Source organism: Alternaria burnsii (genome assembly GCF_013036055.1).
Source record: "Alternaria burnsii strain CBS107.38 chromosome Unknown 715, whole genome shotgun sequence".
NCBI classification, from domain to species: Eukaryota; Fungi; Ascomycota; class Dothideomycetes; order Pleosporales; family Pleosporaceae; genus Alternaria; species Alternaria burnsii.
Window position 1 is genome coordinate 110194 of NW_024066116.1, and position 15154 is coordinate 125347.

A 15154-nucleotide genomic window follows, 5' to 3' on the forward strand; every position below is an offset into this window, starting at 1 on the left:
CCAGGTTAATGCAGCACGCCGTCGACGAAAACGACTATTGGAACTCCTTCATCTTTCCAGTGGCTCCTTCTGTGTACCTGTCCAAGGCCAACTTGCTCTTGCTAACTCCACTGCTCGTCGATCTACGGCAGGGAGGGCGCCCTTTTCAGACGCGTAGCTGTTGTTAATGGCAACGTGGACAGTGGAAACGGCATCGACCTTTGAATTTGAGTAGTTTATAGTAGCAGATAAAGTCTTACATGCGATACACTTGCAGCATATCTACGAAATGCCGCACCCTGGTTGCCTTCTCCACGATCGACTATCATTCTGCGTGTGGTGTGGTTTTCGTACGAACTTCCCAGTGGGACGAGGTCGAACTCGGGATTGGCAGTGGCGACTGACATGGAGGCCATGTTGGATTGTTGTTGAGAAGGGGGCAAGCGCACACGCAGGGAGCCCACATGGCAGTGGGCCAGCCACAGATGGCGGGATTTGACCACCCGCAACAACGGCATACGAACGAGTGCAACGAGTCCATGAACCAGTCGTAGGTGCCTGGAGGCAACGCCCAGCCACAACATGCCATGATGGGTAGCGTTCAGAGCCAGGGCGCAAACACGTCCGCCGCTAGTTCATCGTCCTCGGCTATGAACCCCTCGTTGGAGAACCACTCTCGCGCAACGCGACGCGATAGGCGACCAAAACGACCAGGGCGCACACATACCCGCCGTGGGCCCGCTGTTCTCCACCATCGATCCGAGGTTGCTCGCCATTGATCCCATGAGTTCGTCGTCGTCCGCCGTGGATCCGGCGTTGGCTTCCAGACCACAGCAAGAAGTAGGACCTTTGCGGCCGTATGTGCAGACATCCGAGGGGCTGCAAGGTTCAGGCCCGCCCTGCGATCAGCAGCAGGGTCTTTTACGCGTCGTTCAGCTCAAACGACGCGTCTAACGCCTACTGAAAGAGCGACCCAGTCTGGGCGGTCGTAAACGCCCAGCGCTTGGGTCAAACTTTAACTATCAGAGGTAATTAGAGACAAGATGAGAAAAGCGGAGGTGAGGCAGAACTGCATAGGCTTGCAGCGCTGCTTGTAACAAGTTCCAACGCTGCGAATACAGTTTCCTTACAGTTTCTCGGCTTACTTGACTTTTGTATGACGAGGGATGGATTGCGAAGATATGAGAATGCGTAAATGACGCGAGTCGTGTTTGTGGACTAGGAATCCAGCGCTATGCATCATTTCCATCTTGCACACGCCGATTCTGCATGTCCTGATCATTACAACACCATGCGTTGTGTTAAACGTGATGATCGTGACGCGAGATTAGTGACGTCGAACGGGCAAAGCGCGCTGGTCCGTTCTTTAGTGCGATGACGATTTTCGGGTGGCACTGCCCGCTAAGTGGCAAACTGCAGCGTGATCACCGAGTGTATCTCCGCGCGATGCCGATGCCTCTGTCTCGATCGGACGTCGATGTTGTGTAGATGTTGTGCGTCAGAAGGTGACGAACGATGAGAATTGCGGTTCAAAGTTGGAATATCAAAATTAGCTGTCGCAAAGGATCAGTGTGCGACCATGGGCGTCACAAACGTCAGAACAGGCTCGAGGTCTGGACGCACGCCGCCACGTGATAGCGCGCTTGGCGTTGAGGCGGAGCGCTCGGACAGCGGAATTAGCGATGAACCTCTTCGTGCCAACCTCTCCCGTCTCCTTCCATTCGCATCCAACCCTCATCATCCAGAACCCCAATGTCTCGACATCGATGGTTTCCTCGTCAAACGATGTGGGTCTCATCACCTACCCGGCCACCGTCAACATAGCGACACTTGTCGTCTTCTTCCTCTATCTCGTCATTTCCATCTGGCTCATCTTCCGCCAGGGCCTGGGTCGCAGCTCCCCGTGGATATGGCTCACCTTGTTATCCATATGTCGGCTTACCCAGGTGTCACTCGATTTGGCGGCCACAACCATGTTTCCAAAGCTCACCGCGTCAAACACGAGTCTTGAAAGTGGTGTTGCGATCCTGACTACCATGGGCCTGACGCCATTGTTCATGGCTACCAGCAGCCTGCTCAACGCGACGACGCGCCCCAAAGGTCGACGCATGCAATGGATCTTGCTCATGGTTCACATCCCGCTCATTATTTCCTTCATTCTTATCGTTGCTGGCGGCATCGATCCGGATTCTCGAGATGGACCCACTTTTGCAGCTACGGAAGCCACCAAGGCCGGGGTTTCGCTTTACTTGGCGTGTTTCCTCGTCTTGATCTGGTCCACTACAGTCATCTCAGCGCGTCTCTACCTTGCCGATAGAGATGAGGTCCGAATTCTTACGACTGTCGTTTTGAGTCTGCCGTTCTTCGTCGTCGATGTTGTCTACATGATGTGCTTCGCTTTTGAGAAATGGAAGCCCAATTCCGGCCTCGACGGTTGGCAGACTATGCGTTTCAACGTCATCAGTGGTGACGTGACGCTTCAACTGTGCATGTACGTATCACCCATCACTTTGGCTCTCATGTTGAATCTTGCTCAACGCGGCATCTGCTAATGATTGCATAGGCAAGTCATTATGGAATGGGTTATCGTCGGGCTTTACCTTGGTTTGGGTCTCGAGCTACCTACTAAGGCTGTAAGACTACGAAGGCAGATGCAAGATCAGATGGATCAAGCTAGGAACATTGATGTGGACGCATGGCAAGAGACGGTGCTATGGAAGCTTCATGATGGCGTCTCACGGCTCGTTGCAGCAATGATCATGCCGGCCTTGCAGTTTGCGCATTGGATGTTAGGAAAGATACTGCGGTCCGGGCAGCAAAACACGCCTTGAGAGCTATCGTCGCGAACGATTAACACCACAACGAATACGACGACTTCCGTATATTGTATCCTCCTAGCATGCGCATATCGGAGGAGCTCGCGACGATTCAATCAGCAAGACCGCTGCGCCCTTCATGAACTGCAGCTACAGGATCCGGCTCCAAGAACCGCCCGCGGAAGCCCTTCGGCCGACCATCGTGAATGAATTCCGACTGCGCCACACTTCCAACGTCATTGCGTTGAGTGACATGCATGTCCATTGCGTTCGAACTGGTCATCTTTCCGCACTTCCCTTTTTGAGGGTGATGCCACTTTTCGGGGTGTGGATACCTTCCGGACAATGCGAACACCGAAAAGCCGCGGTGTCATCATAAAAGTCCGCAACACGAACGCGAACGCGTAATACGCTACCAATACCGAATTGCTCCAGGACTATGAAAATTTTCAACTGCGTAGCTGCATTGGGCTGAGTAGAGGAGGAGTCTTGGTATACGAGGAGCGTTGACGAATACCATGGTCGCGAGAGGATTGGATTAGGTTAGGAAGAGGAGGGATGCACTGACAGCTAGACGACAAATACGTTTTCCTCGTTAATACCCCAACAACATGTGTTGCTAATGCGTGAGCACTAATGTTTGAATACGCACATGCGATGTCGCCATGTCGTGATGACTCTTTGGCAGGTTCGCTGATCAGACACCTCGCTGACATCTGCGTCTAGTCTCCAGTGCCGATTGTTATACGAACCTATTACAGCACTTTCCTCCCGTTCCGCCATCTCGCTCTCATCGGTACTGCTTATAACAAAGACCTGGGGAAGAAAGCTCCTAAGATAACCAACTTCTCGTGATGTTCACTCATGAAAGGCGCCAATGTTCTTTACCACAAAATACGTGCCACGAGATGTCAAAAGTCTTGCATACCTCGTACATGTGTACGAGACTGAACTCTAAAAACTGAAGACGTATGCGACATGTCGGCCTTCGCTTCTGTGACAAACGGAGATGTCAACAATCAAGCTAATCAAGCTGAGCTAGCCATATTTGGTAGGAGTCTACTTTGGATAGGCTAGGAGCTTACTATATAAGGCTAGCTCAGCTTGATTGACTTGATCGTCGACATCTCTAGTGACAAAAGCCTTCGCTGCCTATTCTTCTTGCTAGCATGTACATTGCAATGTCCGTCATATACTATTCAAAAATTCAATTATACTGTGTAATGCGTTCGCACTCTGTTCGGGTCGCATGAACAAGATTATCTGAGGACTTTGTCCTTGTACATCGCGAAAGCTTCTCTCGAACATCATACTACTTTTCACGGACCACACTACCCAGGTGCTATTCATCATCGCAATCAAGAAACCCCACTATGATCTGGTCCTTCAAATCTTCGGCGTGCACACTACAAGATCAATGTGGCTAGTGGAGTTGTCTACGATATCTATACATGACGACCAGCAAACAAAGGCAAAAGCTATATATGCTCGAATTTCCTCAACGTCGGCATTTGAGCAGCGTTCTTCTTTGTCACATTGAACCTGAATGCATCGATTCTATGTCGCGTGTCCAGCAAGAGACCCCCTCGTTCTAATGTCCTTGAAAAAATATGAATACGATTTCATTTTCCTTATCGACCCAAACCCTCGCAAGTAACCGAAACTTCTTTGTTTTCTCTAATATTGTCGAGATTACATCAAGATGTTGGTACGTTCGCTTTCTGCTTCTTCTAAATATCAGCGAGTACGCGATATAAGTATATCGCGAGCTGCCTGTCCCGCATCTCTAGGGCTTCAGGTTTTTCGATATCCAGAATTCATCACCCTACCATGCGAGGAAGCAAGAACTATTACAACTCCTCAGAAAGTTTGTTTATGCGTTCTCGAAGAACGAGAGGGGGAAAATGAGCATAAGACGCAATGTGTAGAGAAACTTGTCAGATCTTGATGTGCCACGGGTCATTCACAAATTTGGTATTTATCACCGAACAACAACTCATTTAAAAAATTGTCACAACCCACCACTATGCTTAACTCACCTAAGACTTCGCAAAGCGACTAAGAATCTATCTTTAGTCTCTTCAGGTGCCTTATTAGAATTAAATTCCATTGTGGTGGGGGGTTTCCATGTGACGTCATACGAGAGACGACTGTCGGAGCTAGGATATGCACGTACCAGGCCTTTGAAGTCACTACTGTTCCTCCATACCACGTCATTCTCGTGAAGCAAAGTATGCAAAACGGTGTTCAATTTTGAAGTTTCTGCTGCGCACCCGAGATAAAAAGACAAGGTGTCCATGTGTTGAAAATGCAGCACGCCCACGCTCATGACTAGAAAAGTGCTGTATTTCTTGCTACTTGTTTAAAGGAAAAAAAAAACAAAGTTCGTTTCTACAACGAGACTTATCTAGAGCGTCCCCAACGGATACACACTAGGAACGTTCGCAGTATCTGGCTCAATAACCGGTACCTCCTCATACCTCTTCCCCTCCACCATCTCTCTCGCCCAAACCGGACTCTTTCTCGCCTTCAACAGCTGCTCCACCTGATACCCAATGCCCAACAACTTGGCCTCGTCCCACGGGCGCCCCAGAATCTCCATTCCAATCGGCACACCAACGGGCGCCTCGTCACTCGGATCCGAGAAGCCCGCCGGCACAGTGACAACCGGCGTTCCCGTCAAAGCAGCCAGGATACCATTTCTGCCCGACTGCGAGGGCGAGCCAATCTTAACAACCAGATTCTTTTGCTCAGGGTAGATGATAGCGTCGAGGCCATTCGACGTAAAAGTGTTGAGCAGAGCGAGCGTAAGGTTACGAATACCAGCTTGCCGATCGTTATACGTAGCATTACCCGTAGAAGACACAAGAGCCGTATTGACATACTCGTACTGACTTGGAAGCACCAGGAACTCTCCCTGAGTGCCGTTGGCCATGCGGCGCGAGTACAAATCGGCTAGGGTGGCGGGGTGTTGGCCGCCGAGGGACGGACGCGCGAGATAGGCGTCCATGAGCTCGCGGTACTCGAAGCGCTGGACGTCGTAGGCGGATTGAATGGCAGTAGCGTTGTAGATGGATTCGGTAATGGGGACTAGTGTTACGCCCGCAGCTTCTAGACGCGACATAACGGCGTCCATGGCATTGTTAACGGGCGTGACTTCTGGCGAGTCTGTGCGGTTGAAAAAACCGTCTAGTACACCGATGCGCAGACCTTTGAGCTCGGTACTATGTAACGAGGAGGTGTAGTCAGTGTTGCGGATGGGGCCAGGGACTAATGCGGTGTCGTTGTCTGCTGCATCGTAACCCGTTGTAGCCATGACCGTCAGCGCTGTTGCCACGTCTCTGATTGTGCGGGCGATAGGCCCAATGACATCGTGGGTAGTCGATATGGGGATGATTCCCGTCCGGGTGATCAGCCCACGCGTAGGTCGGATACTACATAGCGAGTTGGCCGAGGCTGGACTGCGCAGCGAGTTCACGGTATCCGTCCCGGTGCCGAAGACACAGAATGAGGACGCGACTGCTGCACCTGTGCCCCCCGAACTACCGCCTGGTGTGCGGGTGGAGTCGTAGGGATTGATCGTCTGCCCACCTAGCGAGGACACGCTGATTCCCTCCAAAGCGAGCTCGTGCAAGTTCGCCTTGCCGAGGATGATGGCACCCGCGTTTTTGAACGCTGTCACACTTGGGGCATCTTCCAAAGGTTGGGAATGCGCTAGGGCGAGGTTCCCACCGGTGGTTGGCATGTCTGCTGTGTCGTAGTTGTCTTTGAGCAGTATCGGGACGCAAAAGAGCGGTCCAGTGGCATTACCGGCCGAGAGCTGCTCATCCATGTCGTCAGCGATGGCCAGGGCATTGGGGTTCAAGGTGATGATGGCGTTCGTTCGGTTGTTGTTGGCGTCAATGTTGGCGAGGAACGACGATACCACTTCGCGACATGTTGAAAGTCCGGAGTAGAGCGCATGGTGGACTGAGTCGATGGTGGCTTCCCGAGCATCGAAGGGCATGTTTTGCCCAACCACAGCGTGGCTGCAGAGCGAAACAAGCGCTAGGCGTGTGAACTGAACCATTCTGATTAGCTGATGCTCAGTCCGTATACCGCAAGTTTGGGTTGCGGACATTTACCAGTGTGTCGGAACCGTCATATATACATTACTCGGGATACGGGCTTGTCATACATCACAACGGGTAGTTATCTGCATGGTGGTTGAACCAAGAAACCCACGTCTCCGGGAGTAGTCACGATGCTTGATAATGCTCAGATTCCTATCCCGATCTTATCGCGGGCAGCCTTGTCCAAGTACCGAGCATCGGAGTGACGTAGTTTGCCAAGACAACTTCTACCTGCCTCTTTAGTCAAGCTGGTTGCAGACGTGGTGTGTTCAAGAGATTCATGGGGAGTACTTGGCTCATTGTAAATTTGAAGGGGATGTTGTTTTTGTTATCGTCGTCACGGTACGTGCAAAGGCGCGAAAACCATCTAGACCATCTCGAACAGTGGATATTCAGAATAGAAGGATCGCATGTCGCGGAGGGGCTGCAACAGGCCGCAATCATGTCTTTAGGACACATCGACACGGCCTTGGGTGCCCGCTGAATCAGGGTTCGTGTCATGAACAACTATCGAATCCCACTTCAGCATGCACGCATGAAGCACAGTCGTGCGGTATCCCCACTCCTCAATCCACCCTCATGTGTTGCTTCGTCTGTCGCCCTTTTCCCTATCGACGGTGGACGGATCGCGAGGAACTTGTTCACGTTCGGGGAGAAGTGCAAGGCGTATGCGGTGTCGTACTACGGCGTCTCAGACTGTCAGAATGCCACAGCTGTTAGCCTTGATCGCTGCCAGCAGAGTATATCGGGCTGCGCACCTACAGCCTGCCACGACGGCAGCGGCACTATCTGAAGCAGTGAGTTAGGATTGTGTACAAAGTGAAACTTGTAGCTGCCAGCGTTAGCCGCACGTGAAAGCGCATTGCCATAGATTGAGGTATTGGATGGCCATGTTGCGACGCGAACCTCGCCGGCTACTTGCAGACGACATCTGCCAAGACCATGACTAACGCCCGGGCCTAGCCGTCCGCCCTGTGCCTCAGAACCACACTTCACCCCTCCGCGCCTCCTAAGTGCCTCATCGCAAGCACACTTCCACCCCTCATCGCAAGCAAACTTCCACCCCGGCTCCGCACCAACAGCCACAAACGGTACACTCAGGCCGGATCATGGTCGTGCCGGAGGCAGAAACTTCCCCAGATGCTGTACCATTACTCATGAAACCGACCATGCGCCACTAGAAAACTTTGATCCCAAAACGGAACACCGAAACTTTCAATTGACCGCTCCCATGCTTCATGATATGGAAACACGGGCTTGATCTGGTCTGCTCGAGACCCTGATCACCCTGATCGCCACTGCAGAATTGATGTGCGCTCGCTTGATGCCATGGCGCACATCTAAGCTGTGGCTGGCGCTGCGCGATTGCGCCATGCATCTCAACATTGCCTACAGCCAAATCGCATCGCATAGTGAACTCAAGTACGCCATCAGCGCGTTGGCTTGAGATGCGCCTGAGGGAAGGCCCCGCCTGGTGTATTTCCAACTTCCCCAGAACGTCATGCATGAACATTGACGGCCTCAGCCACTCTCCGTTTCAAGGGATCCCAGGGTACATTTGTGTTCACTGCCAAGCTTTGAAACCTCAGACTTCTGAATGCTTAGCCCTAGCCACATGTCCGTTTATCCACCGGTAAACTATGGACGATTCATGCGGTATTGCGCGAGAGCTACCTGCGATGTCTACAGCTTGGGAACCGGAACTATCCACCACGCAACATCTTCACCGGTTTACTCGTGTCGGAGTTTTTGCAAGCTTTGTCACAGTCTACGGCAGAAGAACCCGTTACACCTACCGGATCAGTCCCAGCTTGGCTCAAAGTAATCATCTACACGCCGTCATCCGGAGCCGTGAACTTCCATACATGTTTCTGGGGTCGATGTTGCCGCAACCACGTTTCGTACGTTTTCATCTAGTGGCTCCACCAACTCATGCAACGTTTCTGCAAGACCACGACAAGTTTGAAACCTTACACTGCCAGGCTCTCACAGCTTGGCCAAACCGGAACGCCTCACCACCTTGGACCTAACCAAAGTCGATGCGAGTCACGATGCCGAATATCCTCTCTCGGTATCAGTCTGCTGTATAAAGACGACCGTCTTCGCAACCGAAGAAGAGCATCCAGCATCACAGGTTCCCAACCCAGCAACTACAGTAATCACTACTTCTCTTCTCTTCTACTTAATACCTCTTCACTCTACTACCTAATCTTTTCTCTGACCGGTTCAGACAATAATCAACACAAAAATCAACATGTACTTCTCCAAGACCACCATTGTTTCCTTCAGCCTTTTGGCTTCCTCTTCCCTCGTGGCTGGCCACGCTGCTATCATCGGCGCTACCGGTGATGCAGGCGGTAACGGTACTGCCATCGGTGTTGACCCCAACACTCCTCGTGACGGTACCAACCGAAACCCCTTCCAACAGGACGCCACCCGTTTCCGTGGCGATGCCGCAGACACCTGCGGTGAGACACTCGGCGGAGGTGACAACGACATCCAGGCCGGTACCGCTAAAGTCATGGCCCTCAGCGGCGCCACTCTTCCTCAGGTCTCTGCTGGCGGCCAAGTTATGATGACAGTCCACCAAGTCAACTCTGACGGCGCCGGTCCTTACACCTGCATGGTTGACGCAACTGGCACCGGTACCAACTGGCAAGCCGCTACCGTCACCACCAACCTTCCCGGTAACGACCGTGGCCGTAACCGCGACACTCAGATGCAGGATCTTCCCCTCACTGTCTCCATGCCCGCTGGCATGACTTGCACGGGTACTGTCGCTGGCCAGAGCAACGTCTGCATGGTCCGTTGCCAGAACCCCGCTCGTGCTGGTCCTTTCGGTGGCTGTGTTCCTGTTCAGATGGCTGGTGCCGCTGCGGCTGCTCCTGCTGCTGGTACCGCGCCCGCTGCTGGTACCGCGCCCGCTGCTGGTGCCGCCGCTCCCGCTACCTCTGGAACTGCTGCTGCTCCCGCCGCCGGTGCTGCTGGTGCTGCTGCTCCCGCCGCAGCTGCCCCGGCCGCTAACGGTGCTGTTCCCGCTGCTAACGGTGCTACTGGTGCTACTGGTGCTACTACCGGTGCCACTGGCGCCACTGGTGCTACCACAGGCTCTACCACCGGCCAGGTCGCAAACGGCGCTGCCCCAGTTGCCAACGCTGGCGGTGCTACTCAGCAAACTGGTGCTATTCAACAGACCGGAGCTGGCGTTCAATCCGGTGCCACTGGTGCCACTGGCGCCACTGGCGCAACTGGCGCAACCGGTGCCACCACAGGCTCAAACACCGCTATCAACGGCGCCGCTGCTCGCAAGCGTGAGGCCGCCCGCAACCAGCCTGCCCTCACCAACGACGACCAGGAGGAGGAGATTGACCTTCTTGAGGGCGAGGACGACAACTAAGCGCTTTCACGATGATGGAACAACGATATCATGAACGATTGGCTTATGAGCGCTGGGGAGAGTGATGAGAATGATGGGAATATTTACACTATGGAGGAGATGGGTGGGACGGGGATGTGGTTTAATGAATGGGTTGTATATACCTCGGTTGATCTGTTTGGATAAGGGTAATATTGTAAGGACGATTTGGGGAGAGTAGGGTGGAGCTACGGGGCTTTTCATTTTTCTTTATCTGGTCGGCGTCTGTGACGCGCAGATGGAAGGAAGAGAGCTTGTTAATACTGGGTATTCTATGTGTAAAATCGGTGGCGGATGGAGGAGGAGTAACGCGGTTGATTGTGTAGTTTACTCGGGCTTGGGAACCCTGGTCTATTACGCTCCTTAATTTACTATGATAGGGAATAAAAGAGTTCTGGTTCAAATGTTCTTCTTCTTCTTCTGTATTCTATTTGTGAAGTACGTACTTCGAATTCCAAAACGGTGTGTATGGAAAGTAGGCCGGTAGCCTGAGCTTAGTGGTTACTTTACCCCGTTGGAGATGTTCCTCGGGCGTGTGTGGCTTTGACGCCTTGAACTTCAGGCTTGAAGTCCAACTAAGCTTTTTTGCGATCAGCACTAGCCCGATTCGCGAAGAGGACACATGTTTGACATTATTTCTAATTGTGTGTATTATTGCTGTGGCGTACAGGGTTTCAGTCGCGTTTCAAATTGCGATTCTACTAGCCGTTCACATCCCTGTACGTGTAGCAGGCGGACGTGCAGGGAGTATTGTTGGTGGAGGAGATCACAGTGACTGGTGGCGATGTGGGAGACCTGTAGGCCTAGAGAGGGTCGCTAGAAGGGCGTGGAGGATACGGATGTGGAGTCTCGGACGGGATGATTTACTTTGTGTGTGAAGTTTGTTGGAGACGTTGAGGGTAGAATGTCCTGGACATCCGACCTAACGCGGTTAGTCAGGCCTTAAAATCAAGCACTTGCTTCCTCGTTCAACGCTGTTGCTGAGTCGCAACTTCTTGTCACCTTCCTCTTTAGATGTGTTTGTTGTTGAGAAATTCCGAAGTACGAGCCAACCGCCTACCTATTAGAATCCCCATCCAAGCACGGAAAGAGTTTCTCTGCAGCCATCTTCATCTCGTCGCAATGTTTGGCTTTCCACGCGTCGCTATCACAAACGTTTTCTTCGAGTTCGCATACCATCTGTAGTCTCCGAGCATAGTTGAAAATTGCGTCTGCGCGCGATCCTGCACGCTCCATGACTTACAAGCTCGCCGGGATCTTCGCGTGCGTTGTCGCGATAGTTGCCCTCGGCGCATATATGTACTTCGAGTCGTCTTGTTTGTAGCCACTGACTGCATGGCAGAATCCTGCGGTATTCGCCGTTCGTACGTAGCAAGCATTCTTCCGGCGTCACATCGTGATCATGAAAGCTTGACCGATGCGCATAAGCAGCTTATACCAGAGCTTGTTAGGCACATCATGGTCCGACCGATGCGCACTGGTTGCGTATGAACACGAGAAACCGCCGAGACGTCAGTGTCTATAGAGCGAGAAGAGAAAGCCATGCGACGGACCGTTTACTGTACGGGAACTAGCAGGCATCTACCCCAACATGCGTGCAATCTGTGGGCCCTGCCGCTTACGCTCTCAGACACGTTCTCGCTGTTCGCCGATCTCATTGGCTATGAGCCCGGCCGAATGCGATGATCAATGCTTAGCAAAGCTTGCATTGTCAGACCTCCGTCGGTGTATTCTTTCTCAGCGCAACCTGCCGTACACAGCACAGCAAGCCCACGCGCTTGCGCCAGGTGCGCAAAATTCGACAATTGTAGACACTATACTCATTGTCCCAAGCTTTTGGTGGGACACTGACTTTATACTTGAGGTTGCGATGGTCGTTTCATGTCGCGAATCAGATTCTCAAGTCCATGTCACCAGTCTCCTGATCGACTAAATCTCCCGAGCGCGAGGAAAGAGCCGGTTTCCGTGAGCTGTGCTCAGCTTCATCCACATGTTGGCGGCTAAATGACCTCCATGCGTGACACGCAGTACGACTATGCCATTCCAGGTGGCATGCTATGGCGAATGTTGGAGTTTTGACCGGACTCAACGCCGTGTGTATCCATCTGGGTACTCGCGAATCACACTGAGCGCGCACTGCGTCTCGCAATGTTATCTGCAGTCGGTGTCAACCACACAAAGTCTGGTTTGGAGCAGCTGGCCCACCACGTGAATCTGTCGAGGGATGCCAGTTGTCTCACGTAAGATAGTTTGGGGAGACCTTGATTCTCACCGCACATCATCCGAAACCCCCGAAATGCTTGAATCTGGCCCCGAATGACTCGAGTAGATGATGCACTAGATGGAGATTCCACTGATGTTCCCAAGATATAACCGAAGAAGGCGAAGTGAAGTGCATTTGGTGTCAATGTCCGTGGCGACACTCCCTACACCGCATCCTCTGAGCGGCTGTCATTACACCGTTACGATCGCTCGGCGATACTACGACGATACTATCACGATGCTGTCACGCTCGGCACGTCCATCAAATTGATGATCTCTCGTATTCCAATGTGGAGACGACCTTCTGAGAATCCTACCTTTCTAGCTGTGACGGTCTACATGTCTATATAAAAGGTGTGGTGAACACGTTAACAAACATCAATCCACAAGACTCCAACATTCCAACTCCAACTGAACTCCAGCCCACCCCTCAATCAACATGAAGCTCATCACCACTCTCCTCGCTGTCCTTGGCGCCGTCGCCATCGGCCAGGCAGCTGATTGTTCCGGTGCCAGACAATGCCAGTGTCTCTTCCAAGACGGCTCCCACTGCTGTGTCTATGGCTACGTGAGTCACCCGACATCTTCAAAACAGGCTCTCCAAGCAATATCCAGACTAACATTTCCATCATGCAGAACGCGGAAACAGGTGACACCTCTGACTGCACTGCCGTCTGCTCCGGTGCTTCTCGCCTCCTGCAGAGTGGCGAAGACACTCCCGCCAAGTGCAATGCTGGCGGAAAGTTCTCTTGCGTTGGTATTATTACCGCGCAGGGCCGTACTCCTTGCTACAACGACAACCAGAGTGAGTTGCCTTGCAAGTTTGTTGACTGGAGATGGTTGCTAATGAATATCAGCTCCCGTCTAAATGCCGGATCGGCCTTGGAGCTGATTGGATTGTGGCTGAGGGTCCGGTGTCGGGTAGGTTAGAGTCCGACATGAGGAATACGAGCAACGACTATGACATGTTCACTACGCCATGTGTAACCCATGATGAGAGCCTTTCGTACAGTGACCACAATCACGGAAGCATTGCTGAGACTTGACTTAACCTTCAAAACGTGCGTCTGAAGAAGCTCGTGCAATGCAGTGTACCTAGCAGAGTGAATCGATATCATATTGCCACTAAGCTACACTACATTGCATTACAGTAGAATTGTATTCCTAGACACCCAGCCTTACTACATGTATCTATGTATGTATTCAAGTGAAAAGATTATCAAATATAGCTATTGCTATAGATGTGATACGATTCAATAATCACCCATCAGCTAGAGGGTCAGGGTTCCATGGGTCAGGTGTGTACACATATGGAATCTCACATTTGAGAATCTCTCTCATTCTTTGCAGCTCCTTGAAAAAGCCAATTTCCTCCTCGGTCAAGATGCTCCACCATCTGAAACAGTCACGTGGGTATGCTCCAAGCAGACTCCTAGGGTTCCCGCTCCGCATGCCTAGGTCTACCATGCGCTGGTTGTCCCATATGGCGAACCCAAATTTGCGAAAGGGATCGAAGGGAATATTCCACAGATACGGTTGCCCGTCAAGAGGTTCGGAAGACATAAGGTTCCACATCGTGATCGACCTCGGAGGACCTTCCAGGTGTTCTATTCCTTGTTGGAATCTGTCCTGTTTACTGTTACGCTCGAAGAAAAGCGGCTGGGCACAGGAACACCTTGGCGCGGGCACTCGAGTCCAATGTATTGTTGGTAAGCCATAAGCATCATTGCCAAAAGCCTCTACCGAGGTAATAGTGCCAGAGGTGACTGCGCCAAGAAATTCGCTAGCGGTCAAGATTTGATGGCCCTCAAAATGGGTCGGCCCAATGTAACTGCGATGCACGTAGAAGCAATCCACGTTGATATTTGACAACACATCAACTTCTTGTCCCGACCAATGGGAACTCAGTCGGCCCTTGTTACCGGCGTCCTGAAGTTCCAATATGAATTGCAACTGCCAGAAAGCTTTGATCATCCGCTGCTCTTCCACCCACGAAGGTGGGCCTGTACACTGTGGTAGAAAGTCCTTACGACTTTCTGCGTTTCCGAATATCTCCCAAAGTGAACTCGAACGTCCTTGCTCAATGATGGTAGAAGGCCGCATATCCAACGACTTTTGTATCAAATGTTCGAGGCAGGCATGAGACCAGGTATGCACGTTTTCAGCGGTAGCAAGCAAGTACCGTACTGCCTCCGCAGCTCGATCCAGTGGGAACGAACGCATATCATCCGTCACCTCCGTCACCTCCGCGATGGCAACCTCCTTAGCCTCAGCCAAGGATGCTGGAAAGCGCTGCAACCGCACTTTGAGAAGCGCGTACATGAGGCGACGAGTCGTTGTAGGGACGGCAGCGTCGAGGACTACCTCCAGAATCTCCAACGGATATCGGTCGAGCACTCTGCCCATGACGGGTGACGCGTAAGTCAAGCTCCATAGCGACCAGGGGTCAGGCGAGGATTTGATAATTTGTATCCTGAGCTCCTCGGGAAGTCGGCCGAACGCGTCTCGGACAGTATTCGCTGTCATGGCTACTTGTGATGTTCTCGGTTGGGGGGGTGCGAGGGGCTACT

At 52.2% G+C, this 15154-nt stretch overlaps 7 protein-coding genes across 7 annotated transcripts; 4 read left to right on the forward strand and 3 right to left on the reverse strand.

The window, feature by feature from the left end:
* Positions 1-48: 48 nt before the first annotated feature.
* On the reverse strand, positions 49-395 carry GT037_007167 (uncharacterized protein; the record flags this gene model as incomplete). The annotated part of the gene is made up of 2 exons (XM_038932214.1): positions 49-198; positions 240-395. 2 exons carry the CDS (start codon positions 393-395, stop codon positions 49-51), a joined length of 306 nt encoding a protein of 101 aa, XP_038784702.1.
* A 174-nt stretch (positions 396-569) lies between these two features.
* On the forward strand, positions 570-758 carry GT037_007168 (uncharacterized protein; the record flags this gene model as incomplete). Its single annotated transcript, XM_038932215.1, has 1 exon — positions 570-758. One exon carries the CDS (start codon positions 570-572, stop codon positions 756-758), a length of 189 nt encoding a protein of 62 aa, XP_038784703.1.
* Positions 759-1661: 903 nt separating this feature from the next.
* Positions 1662-2810, forward strand: GT037_007169 (cytochrome p450; the record flags this gene model as incomplete). Its single annotated transcript, XM_038932216.1, has 2 exons — positions 1662-2470; positions 2543-2810. 2 exons carry the CDS (start codon positions 1662-1664, stop codon positions 2808-2810), a joined length of 1077 nt encoding a protein of 358 aa, XP_038784704.1.
* Positions 2811-5202: 2392 nt separating this feature from the next.
* GT037_007170 (amidase signature enzyme) lies at positions 5203-6864 on the reverse strand (the record flags this gene model as incomplete). Its single annotated transcript, XM_038932217.1, has 1 exon — positions 5203-6864. The coding sequence occupies one exon, from the start codon at positions 6862-6864 to the stop codon at positions 5203-5205; it is 1662 nt and encodes a 553-aa protein (XP_038784705.1).
* Positions 6865-9161: 2297 nt separating this feature from the next.
* GT037_007171 (uncharacterized protein) lies at positions 9162-10304 on the forward strand (the record flags this gene model as incomplete). The annotated part of the gene is made up of 1 exon (XM_038932218.1): positions 9162-10304. The coding sequence occupies one exon, from the start codon at positions 9162-9164 to the stop codon at positions 10302-10304; it is 1143 nt and encodes a 380-aa protein (XP_038784706.1).
* A 2719-nt stretch (positions 10305-13023) lies between these two features.
* Positions 13024-13452, forward strand: GT037_007172 (uncharacterized protein; the record flags this gene model as incomplete). The annotated part of the gene is made up of 3 exons (XM_038932219.1): positions 13024-13152; positions 13221-13389; positions 13442-13452. 3 exons carry the CDS (start codon positions 13024-13026, stop codon positions 13450-13452), a joined length of 309 nt encoding a protein of 102 aa, XP_038784707.1.
* A 392-nt stretch (positions 13453-13844) lies between these two features.
* On the reverse strand, positions 13845-15110 carry GT037_007173 (uncharacterized protein; the record flags this gene model as incomplete). Its single annotated transcript, XM_038932220.1, has 1 exon — positions 13845-15110. The coding sequence occupies one exon, from the start codon at positions 15108-15110 to the stop codon at positions 13845-13847; it is 1266 nt and encodes a 421-aa protein (XP_038784708.1).
* Positions 15111-15154: the final 44 nt, after the last annotated feature.